We start from the raw sequence: 12,485 nt of genomic DNA, 5'->3' as shown, positions 1-12,485 counted from the left end.
TTGTATGGATCCTGAAATACCAACACAAGAGGCTATCGATTTTGTGTTTTGATTTTGTGTTTCAATCTTGTGCTTCTATTGATGTCTCTTTAGTTAAACCTAGGGTTACTGTAAGAAGTTTAAATATTCAATTTCTTTGAAAGTCATTGTTTCCACTTCTGTAATATGGTTTAACTTCTGAAGAACACATGGGTTGAACTTGAAGTAAAAAATGTTTAGTTTTGTTTCTAATCTAAGTTTAACTTCTGAAGAACAACTTGGATTAATAATGTTAATCATCATTTGCAATCCAAGTTTAAGTTCAGTAGAGCACATGGGTTGCTAGGAAAGTTCTGTGCTTATACAAATTTTTGTACAGGGAAACAGAACGCAATTCCAAGTAGCACCCAACACTAAGAACACACGGATTACTACGTAGGCTTGGAGACTCTAATTATACTTTAACCAAGTCTAATTTTGTCACCTTGGCCAGCCATCCCAAGCTACTTCTTATAGAGCTTGGAAGAAAATAGCCCTGTTATTTTACCATTACCAGTCGACTAGTCCTTGGACCAGTCGACTGGTGCCAGCCCAACGGCACTCCAACGTCTCTTTACCAGTCGACTGGTCCATGGACTAGTAGACTGATCCTAGCTATTTCGGGGACAGAAGCTCTCAGTACACACCTCTAGTTGACTAATCCCTGTACCAGTCAACTGGTACAATCCTAAACCTAAAGTTCCCCTTCCCGAGTACATTTCTCTCAGCACTCGGACTCTCACGACTCACTTGACTCTTCTTTGTAGATTTGACCTCTTGCCTTCAATCCTACTTCCTTTGGCTCTTGCCCTCGGATGCATCCAAGCCCATGACTCATCCCAATGTCATCCTTCATGTATGCCTCGAAGTGGCTTCCCTCGTCTCTTGCCTTCAAGCCTTCTTTCTTTGGCTATCGTCCATCAGATGCATTCAAGCCCGCGACTTATCTCAATGTCATCCATCGCGTATGCCCTGAAGTGCGCTTCCCTCGGCTCTTGTCCTTGCTACCTTGTCCATGGTCCCTCGGGTGCTCCATCCTTCACCAGACCCGAATCCATCAAGGTGAGTCATATGTGTATCCTGCAAATCTGCACACTCACAAACACATATAAAATAACAAGGGTAAACCTAATTTAAACCCTTTGCCCAAACACCAAAATACATGGTCGCACAACCCATTGGGATTACTCCAATAGTGTTTACCTAAGAAAGGAAAAAGGAAGGTTTGTCATTTTATCATTATATGTTGATAATATGCTAAAAGTTGGAAGCGACATAAAGTGTGTGATAGAAGTTAAATCCTGGTTTTCATCACAATTTGACATAATAGACATAGGAGAAGAAAAGTACATCTTAAGAGTGAAAATCATTAGAGATCGATCAAAAAGGCTTTTGGGTTTGTCTCAAGAAGATTATATCACTAAGATGCTACAACACTTCAATATATCAGATTACAACATTGAACAAACACCTATAACAAAAGGTACTATATTAAGCAAAGGTATGTATCCCAAGACTCCTGAGAAAATAGCTGAAATGAAGAAAAAATCATATGCAGTGCTATTGGTAGTTTAATGTATACTATGTTGTGTACTCGGTCTGATATAAGATATGTTGTTAACTTAGTTAGTCATTTCCAGTCAAACCCAGGATTGAGACACTGGAAAGCGGTAAGAGGATAGTCAGATATCTCAAAGGAACAGTAGATTATTACCTCTGTTTCCAAGGATCAGATATGAGCCTACGTGGCTACACAGATGCAGATTGTGCAGGGGTGCTTGATGACAGAAAATCCACATCTAGCTATGCCTTCTTGCTGAATGGTGGCACCAACTCATGGAACAACAAGAAGCAGGCTTGTGTAGCCTTGTCGACAATGGAAGCTGAGTATATGGCTTGTGCAACGATTGTACAAGAGGTTGTCTAGTTAAGAAAGTTCCTGAAGTATTTGAAGATTGCTGAGGACAGTGGGAGTCATATTACAGTGTACTGTGATAGTCAAGCTGTAATAACTTCTTTTAAGGATCCCAAATATCACATCAAAGGCAAGCATATAGAAATTAAGTATAACTTTATAAGGGATATTGTTGACAAGAAAAAGATAATTCTTGAGTACATCCCTACACGAAATATGCTTGCTGATCCTTTTACTAAGACATTAAGTAAAGAGTCATTTTAAGGACATGTGAAGTCTTTGAGACTTCGAAGAATGTAATTTATTGTAAAGACATTTTGATAAATGAAATATGTCATGATCTATTTAGTGTATATGTCTTTGTTACATTCAAATAAAAGTTTCAATAAGCATATTGGCATATTGAGATTGGTTCACTCACATGAACAATCATCTCTATTTATTCAGTACAAATAGAGGTAAGATCATTATTTATGGGACAACTTTTGTAGCTATGAATAGAGACACACCTATAAGTTAAGGTCACCTTGATTATTGCGTCAAGATGAGATCATTTATGTAATGATTGGAGTAAATGCACCCACCATTTATTAAATCAGCTTAAGGTCATATTAGAATTCATATGTTGAATTCAAGATTAGACATTAGGTATGTCTAGATCGAAATCTGTACGATATTAAATTTTGAAAAAAAAAATATGCGCTCTTTTTAGTAAAGAGAATAACATCGTAGCATGTTATTCATACCATGTGCTATGGCGACAAAAGGGTAGTAGGAGAATGGATCCCTGCTTCTCTACTATGTGAGACCCTTGAGATTATAAGTTAATCTCAATCTTACCCTAAGTGACTATTTAGCTATCTACTTAAAGTTCTGATCAGTGTCTTCTACTTTAACATATTTCCTATTGACTATGGATGATTCATTCTATGCAGCATAACTAGGAAAGTAACTGATTAGAATGAATAGATTCTAGGTAAAAATGAATATTAAGATTGATTTACATCTGTTGCATTTATTCACTAGTACCAGTTACATTTTTAGTTCAGTACATAAAATATAATTGTAAATAATTTATTTGATTGGAGATGTTGAACATGCTCTTGACATATAGTCAATATGAGGGATTAGATATGTTCATAATGTTGTAAATAATTTAATCTATGGTAAAGACAAGTTTTGATGTCTCTAATTTGTTCTATGGAGCACCTATGTAAGTTGTGACAATTTTCTTAGCAATGAATGTTTAGTATGCTTACTGTTACACGAACTATTTTCCTTAATGTATGGAATGAATGTTCTTATTTGGTCTTTGTGACTAATTAATTTTGCTCTGGTCTTTGTGACTTGATCGTCAAATAGTCTATGTGATTTATTTAGTCTTTGTGACCAATTAATATTTGACTTTGACATTATGACATGATCACCTTATAGTCTATGTGACTGACATGGTCTATGTGACCATATAACCTTATGGATTGACTTGAACGAGTGGGAGATGTTGGATGTTGAGGAGACGAAAGGGCGTCGCTTCCCCTTCATGTCCCTCATTGCTGCAAACATCAAGGAGACGAAGGGGCGACCTTTCCCCTTCGTCTTCCTCAGTCATCTTATAAATAAATGTGTCCAAGCCATGAAGCATACGAAGAAAAGGAAAAACAAGAGGGGTTGGAGGTGATCTCAAGCAAAGTAGAACGTCCTGAGCAAAGGGATTTGGCTCATGAAACTCAAAGGACTTTCCGGTTTCATCCGTGATCGTGCTTCAGATATCAAGCAGAGATCAAGATTCTCTCAACAAATTGTTGTGAGTTATTTACAGTTTAATTTTTGTTTTGTGTTTCATGCTATCAGATACTACATACACATACACATGCGACAAGATTATTCTTTAAGTTTGTCAATCTTTTTATATATCAGAAAATATAATTATGAAATATGTATGTATCACATTCATATTCTAAAGGCTATAACATGAACTTATCTCTTTTAGTAGACATGTTCTTTTCAGATTTAGTCAGAGAATCGATCCATAATCTTGAGTAAAAATGAGAATCATGATCAAACTAAATTTCATTATAAGGCAACCAAGATAAAAAGATGAAAAAGAGTGTGATAATTACTTGCAAAATGACTTTTCAACCCGCTAGAGATAACTCTTATAATTATGTTATTGCAGTTTTAATTGTTGTGGCTCCTTAGTTATTATTTTTACTACTCTCTCTGATTAATTCTTCCAACATGCCTTTGCACTCAAATTTATGACTATAAAGTTCATAGAGTTGCATGGTTGTTGTTGAACTCTTATAGTCCTGTCATAAAACTGTTTTCATTTATCTATAATATGATAGCACTAATGTAGTTTATGAAGAAATGACATATTTTTCTTGTATGAAATTAACTTGAATATAGGTCTTGATAAACTTATAAGGTTATATAATGTACTGGGTAGAATTGGAAACACAGTGTGATTTAAAATAAAATAAAAAAGATAAAGAGCGTGATTTTTTTATAATCCAATAAAAAATTGTTGGGACTTTTGAGCCGTAAAAATTACTTTTTGTGTTACGGAAATCTCGAAGTTTTACCACGGATCCGTGCGAAGATATATAAAATAAATCATGTACATGTTTCTAACCTAGATCTACCTTAGATCTACATGAACAAGAAGCGTTACCCTTGTTGCGAAGCTCTTCGCTTATCCCGCTCGTCCAAAAGGTTGCCGAATCTCAAGAGTGTCAAGCGTACACTCCTCTATACATATCCACACTGACAAGAAAATGGAGAAGACACCTTAGAGTGTGCTAGCACCCCAAAGGAGTCACGGCAATAGAGGAGAGGGTGATCAAGAAAGAAGAGAGGAGGAAGAAGAAGGCTTGAATGCAACACTTAATTTGGTCGGCCGCACATTGAGTGAAGAGTCATGGCTTTTGGTCTTCCTCATGAGGTGGCACACAATGAGGTGACTCTTGATGATGTGGAACACCATCATTGGCCGGCCCATGCCAAGTCACTCATGAGTTGACATTTGGTCAAGTCAAACTTGACCCTTCATCTTCCCTCTCAAGTCAAGTCAAACTTGACCCATTTATCCCCCATGGTTGATCAAATCTAACCATTGATTCAAGCCAATTTGATTTAATGAATCTCTATTCATTAAATTAAATTGATTCAATGAGTCATAATCTAAAGTCCAACTCAATTAGTCTAATTTGAATTACTCTTAATCCAATTTGGTTCATCATATGAACCTAATCCTCTTGGTTCATCATATGAACACATTCTCCATCTAATTGCCCTTTGTGTGTGACCCTATAGGTTCTTGTAACGTTGGCAATGCTCCTAAACCCATTTAGAAACATCAGTAATGAGCGGTATCTAGCAACACATCATTATTACACAAGTTACAAGAATGTTGAGATCCAACATCACATTTGTGACTACTAATTGTGACTCTCACAATATGTGACAATGTTCTTCTATCCTAGACATCTAAATTGATCAACTGAGGTATAGACTGTGTCATCCTCTAATCAATTTATATCTTGAACTCCAGGTAGACTCACTCTAAACAAATGAGCTCAATATCTCATATTGACTCATTTAGACATGGCCATACATTCAGTGGTCTCACTCTATTAAGAATCATGATGTCACTCCCGTCATATAGGAGGGATATATCCCATCTACATCACTCACATCCCTCCGCATAATTTGTTACATACCCAGTAATCGCCTTTATAGTTCACCCAGTTACGAGTGACGTTTGACGAAACCAAAGTATGCAACTCCTTATGTAGGGAACTATGGTGACTTCAGGTCCAAGGACCTATAGTCATACTAATAGTCACATGAGAAAGTATATGATACTCATATAACGATCCATGATACTTTCTCATAGCGGGTCATTTAGTCTACATTATCCAATGCATACCCATGTGTCAACTTGATATCTCTATATCCATGACTTGTGAGATCAAGTCATCGAGTTGACCTACATGCTAGTCTCAGCGCATTAACATTGTCTCTGAATGTTAATACTTGACTAGGAATGATTAAGAGTAGTGTTCTTTATATCATCTCACTATCGATTCAACCAATCGATTGATATAGATAAAAACCTTCTACTCAAGGACGTTATTACACTTAGTTATTTGGCAACAATACAAGTAAGTATAACAATTATAAAGAAATGCCTTTATAAGTATATAGGAATATGATACATCGAGTCCATACAACAATCATCATATGATTAGCTCTAGGATTCTAACTAACAAAAACATCATATCAATTTGATTTATTTTTTAAATTAATTAAAAACATCATATAAAACTTAGATTCAATACAATCCATACTCAAAATGTACAACTAATACTCAATTTGAAATAAAAATATATATATCATATCAATGAAGAGTGTGATTTTTCAATGGAGGGCAGTCAAATGCTGGGTCTCTAATTATTTAGTGACAAAAAATAAATAATTTTAATAAAAGTATAATTTACTTTTAAAAAATATTAATAAGAATCTTAATGGTTTTAAGTGAATGTTTAACTTTCTTATTCCCACTAATCACTAATCGAAATAAACACAAGAAATAAAATGTTAGTTAATATGATTTGATATGAAAGTTTAAATTTTTAATATGTTGTAAATCTCGTCTCATTCTTTAGTTTATAAAGACACAAAAAAAATATAGTCAGTAATATAAGAATCATTAAAAAAAATAATAATTAAACAGAATATTATTTGCATATTTCAAATGTGTAAAATTTATTTACGTTTAAATAAAAAGTAAATGGAAGGGAATTTATTATTTAAACATTAATATAAATACGTTTACATTAATTTTGTATATTTTCTAAGATTACATTAATAGAGATATAATTGCTTACCTTTTATATAAAATTCAAAATTTATTATTTTAGCATTAATAGAGATAAGTTTCCATTAATTTTATATAAATTTTAAGATTATATTAAAAGAGACAGATATAATTGCTTACCTTTTGTACCAATTTAAAATTTATTATTTTGACATTAATAGAGATAAGCTTATATTAATTTTAACATTAATTTAATATAAATTTTAAGATTTATTATTTTGACATTAATAGAGATAAGCTTATATTAATTTTAACATTAATTTAGTATAAATTTTAAAATTTATTATTTTAACATTAATAGAGATAAGCTTATATTAATTTTGTAAAACTTTTTTTTTTGAGAGAGAGTACAATTACAACCATAAGTCGAAATACAATACAATGACTACTTGAGAGAAGACTAGAGACGTGAGCTCGAGCAAAGAGATGACACAAAAACCTGCCTCAAGACAATTTTGTTTTAAACTTACATTAATAGAGAGATAAGCTTAGATTTGGTATAATTTTAAATTTAATTATTTTGGCATTAATTGAGATAAGCTTACATTAATTTAGTATAAATTTTATGATTTATTATTTTGACATTAATAGAGATAAGCTTACATTAATTTAACATTAATTCAGAATAAATTTTATGATTCATTATTTTAACATTAATAGAGATAAGCTTATATTAATTTAGAATAAATTTTAGCATTGCATTAACAGAGAGAGATAAGATTGATTTGGTATAAATTTTAAAATTTATTATTTTAACATTAATAGAGGTAAGCTTACATTAATTTTCACATTGCATTACTAGAAATAAGGTTACATTTTGTATAAATTTCAAGATTACATTAATAATAAATTACACGTTTAAAGCATACAAATAATTTCACCTTCTTTCTTTTATTTTATTTCATGATTCTTATATTTTACCAACTATAGACTTTATTTTGTATTTATAAACTAGAGAATGGGCCAAGCTAGGTTTACAAGATATTGCAATACTGAGCTTTCCTATCATTTCACATCATGTTACTTCGTATTTTATTTCTTATGCTTATTTCAATTTATGGTACACAAGCAAGATCATGGAACAAGAAAGCTAAGCATTCGCTTAAAACTATTCAGGTCATTATTAATATTTCTTTTGAGAAATTATAAATAATACTTTATCAATTTTTTTTTTTGTTAAACAATAACAGGAGATCTATTTGATTGTGTTGATATGTACAAACAACCAGCATTTGACCACCCGTTGTTGAAAAATCATACTCTCCAGGTATCGAGTGAGCATTAAAAAAAAGTCAATTTGATTTTATGTTTTTTATTGCATGGTATAGTTCCTTTGGCTCTTTAACTGACCTAATAATCTTTGCAGTTAAAACCAAGTAGTCTTCCAAAAGGAATAAAGCTTGCAAAAGTTAAACCAGCTTCTTTTTACGGATTCAATGATACTTGTCCTTTTGGTACTATTCTCATCCATCGTGCTCATAAACAAGATTTAATTGAGTCTCTGCACTTGAGAAACCAATTTAGAGCACAAGTCATAGCTGACAACCCAATTGCAAAAGGAAGTCACGTGAGTTATCATTTTTATCACTTTTATTATTATCATTATTGCAATTTTAATTCATTATTTGTAGAGTTTAAAAATAAATAATATTTGCATTATACATAGTACGCAATAATTCAAACCGAACATGGTCCATTTTATGGAGCTTATGCAAAAATGGCAACTTATAAGCTTCCAGATTTACAAGCTGGTCAAACATCATCTAGCACTATATATCTTTTTGGCGATACGAATGTTCCAAACAATGAACTCAATGTAATCCAGGCTGGTTGGCATGTAAGTTAATATAAATCATTTACTAATATTATTTTATATCGTCACTAATATCCAATTTTGCAGGTATCAACAGTATTGTACAATATCAGTTATCCTCGATTTTTTACTTATTGGACAGTAAGTATAAATTTTTTAACTTTATATATAAATTCTTAGATAAAATATTTCATTAACTATTTTCAGAGTGACGGATATGAGAAAATTGGATGTGGGAATTTGCTTTGTGCTGGTTTTATTAGCACCACTAATATTTATGGATCTGGAAGTTTTATTCCTGAATTTTCCACTTATGACGGCGAACAAAAATATCTAGCTATACTGATAGCTAGGGTAATTTCTTTCTCTTTTTATCCCCAAATGTGCTATTTTTTATTAAAGTTTAATCCTTATTAATAAAAATTTATATATTTTCATTTATAGGATTCTATCACAGGAAGTTGGTGGGTTACTTATGATGATCGGCTACCTCTTGGGTATTTCCCTAAGGAATTACTTCCGAAGATGGATGATTATTCAGATGCTATTCAAATGGGTGGACATGTTTACTCTCCCTTGAATGTGCCAAGTCCTCCGATGGGCAGTGGTCATCCGACTAACGAAGGACGTAATAAAGCTGCTTATTTCATTCAAGTTCAGTCAGTGGATCAATCAAATAATTTGGATTTGAATGTTTATTATGTTAGGTCTAAGTTTGATATTGATAATTATTATAATATAGCGGATGATCATTATGCAAATGATAAAGATAAATATGTTTTTGCTTATGGAGGAACTGGAGGTTTTACGGAGTGATATTAATCTGATGTGTAATAAATTGTCTTAAGTTCATTAATAAATTTATATTAGCTTTCTTTTACTAGTGTTTCATATTGTTCGAGAAAATTTTATTAAATTTCGATCTAAGTTTTTCAATGGAAGCATTTGGCCCAAAATAGATTCTTATTATGCCCAAACCCATGTCTTCCAGTTTAATAAAAATTAAAATTATTATTTTTAAAATTTTCATTTATTATTTAATAAAAATCGATTAAATTGATTTAACTATTTTCAAAATTCAAAAAAACAAATTTAATTTTAAATAAATCCAACCAAATTTATAAATTAATTTGATTATTTCAATTTAATCAGTTTAATAAAAATTAAAATATTATTTTTTTTAATTTTTAATTTATTATTTAATAAAAATTGATTTAACTATTTTCAAAATTTATAAAAGAAATAATTTAATCAAAATAATATATGTTAAAACTTTTGAATAAATCGTACCAAATTTATGAATTAATTTGATTATTTCGATTTAATCTAAGTTTTACTTACCCCTAATGGTCAGTATCAAATCAACCAGTATTTTTCTCCTCCTTACAAAAACTTACTTGTTTTGATAAATTTCTTTACGGAAATTACATTTTTTTTCACCATATTTGGAGGTAAACGTCACATATTGCAGGAGATTTTCTTTTTCATCATGAAACACTATTTATCTTTATGGTAGTGTTAATAGCAAATATAAATCTCCTTTTCTATATCAAATGTAAATTTATTTTTTTTTAATTTTGTTATTAAAAAATTTAAAACTATAACAACCGAATTGTATTTTTTAAAATATATAAATAAAATAAATAAAAAAGTTAATAAGTTTAGTAAAAAAATAATATCTTATTATTATTATTTTTAAATTTTATTTTATTATTTAATAAAAAATTATTTAATCAATTTAACTATTTTCTAAAATTCAAAACAAAAAACCGAACCGATTTAATTACGTTTTACAAAAAAAACCAAACTTTCTTTTTGCAACTTCAAATTAACTAATAATTCAAATAGATGTAAGCATCTTCTACTTTAATTTATAGCTTCATCGAAGCTATTCCAACGTTACAGCAGAGAACGTGGTGTCGTCTAAATATTCTTTTATTTGATGTTTAAATGTTGAATAAGTGTTTTTTTTGGTAATATAGTTATCAGATTTTCGAATACCTTAATTTTGAAAGTCATCGATCTAGTTCCATAAAAATTTTTATGGATCATCAAAATAAATTAAAAATCACTTACAGAGGTCCATTCAACTTATTAACGCTCTTTGAATTATCATCCCATTGAACCGCAACTGAGTACTTGATAATTTGATATGAAAACCATTGTGACAATTAACAATTAATAAGTAAAAAATTATCTACAGAATTAATATGTAAAAAATTATCTACAGTTCTATGCAAATTGCTCTCTAGATCAGTTTTTTTCGAAGCACAATTGAACTCGACTGACAAACGTATGCAATACTAACGGAATCTGACGAAGATATGATCCGTAACCTTTAATGGAAGTCTAGTCGACTCTATGAAAAAAAGGATTTTATAAAAAATAAAATTTCCTTCTCTATATATTATATAGAGGTCGGCCCTTTGCTTGGGCTCCAAGTAAGGCTTGACCGACTCTAGCTTAGACTCCAAGCTTAACTTGGTCGGCCCCTTGCTTGGTGTCCAAACAAGGCTTGGCCGGCCTTAGCTTGGGCTTTAAGAAGCTAGACTTTGGGTGGATATAAGGCTTTATATAAAAGGCTACAATAGGGACCTAGAGAAGAAATTGGCTTTGGTCTCCCGATAAGCTTGAGCTTCCCATGTTCACCCCGAACACTCAACTCAAGTTCATCAACAATAACTCATACCACTAAAGAGTTATTATTGCACTACCGCACCAATCCCAAATTACAATATGAGCTCCTTCTTATCATGAGTGCATTAGTCTTCCTGTATTTAAGATATTGAATGTCCACTAATTAAATGAGTTACTGACAACTCACTTAATTAATATTTAGCTCCAAGAGTAGTACCATTCAACGTTATTGTCATGTCGGACTAAGTCCACCTGCAGGGTTTGCATGACAATCCTTATGAGTTCCTAAAGGGGACATCATCAACCTAGATCACTAGGACACAATTTCATTCTATAATTAACAACACACCATATAAATAATATCATTTCCTAACTTATCGGATCTATTGATTTAACGAACTAAATCTTATCCTTTGATAAATTAAAGAAATAAATATTAAGTATACGGCACCTGTTATTATATCATGATTAAAAATACGCACTTCCACAATAACAGAGGTTTTGTTTTTTTTAATAGTTAGTATAAAAGAACAACCTCAAATGGTCCTGCTCAATACAATCAGAGTGTACTAATGTAATTTTATAGTCAAGATAAACTAATACCAAATTACACAACAATCATTCCAATGGTTTGTCCCATTCCATCTTGGTTGTGAGCAACTATTTATAATTTATAAGAAACTGATAACATGATCTTTTGTATGACACCACACATCATGTTATCTTCAATATAAATTAAATGAACAACTACATTTAGCATAAAAATATAGACATTTGACCAATGTAATTCTTATTTTAAAATAAATGTTTATACAAAAAGCTAGACTTTTAGTATACATTCTAACAGTGGTAACCCTAGGTCCTAGGTGATGGTAACCCTAAGCGGAAAGTCCAGTCGGTCTGGAGGACCGAACTGGCATCAAGTATACTCTCCTGAGTGGAGTAGGTGAGGGCGCATTCCCCGGAAGAGGGAACAGTAGGCGTCAGTTCGACCTAGAGTTTCCAGTTGGAAATCCGAAGTTAGAACCGGACAGTCCGGTGACTGTCAAATACTTTGTTATGTGTATTATATACTAACTTTGTGTTGCAAGGTATTTTTGGGACTAACATATTTTATAGGGACTAAAATACAAAATTTACCTCGGATGAAAAGTACCTGAGGGCACCCTCTATGGAGCTTGGAGGCGCCTCGGGTGCAAAGTAGGTTGGCTATGCAGCGG

At 31.7% G+C, this 12,485-nt stretch overlaps 1 protein-coding gene across 1 annotated transcript; it reads left to right on the top strand.

Moving 5' to 3' along the window:
• Positions 1-3,431: 3,431 nt before the first annotated feature.
• Positions 3,432-9,444, top strand: LOC122031307. Its single transcript, XM_042590432.1, has 7 exons — positions 3,432-3,537; positions 8,006-8,082; positions 8,182-8,382; positions 8,482-8,652; positions 8,716-8,769; positions 8,836-8,982; positions 9,073-9,444. Exons 1-7 carry the CDS (start codon positions 3,432-3,434, stop codon positions 9,442-9,444), a joined length of 1,128 nt encoding a protein of 375 aa, XP_042446366.1.
• Positions 9,445-12,485: the final 3,041 nt, after the last annotated feature.

Source organism: Zingiber officinale, chromosome 11A (assembly GCF_018446385.1).
Source record: "Zingiber officinale cultivar Zhangliang chromosome 11A, Zo_v1.1, whole genome shotgun sequence".
NCBI classification, from domain to species: Eukaryota; Viridiplantae; Streptophyta; class Magnoliopsida; order Zingiberales; family Zingiberaceae; genus Zingiber; species Zingiber officinale.
Note: the sequence above shows the minus strand (reverse complement) of the source record. Positions and strands in the feature narration are given on the sequence as shown.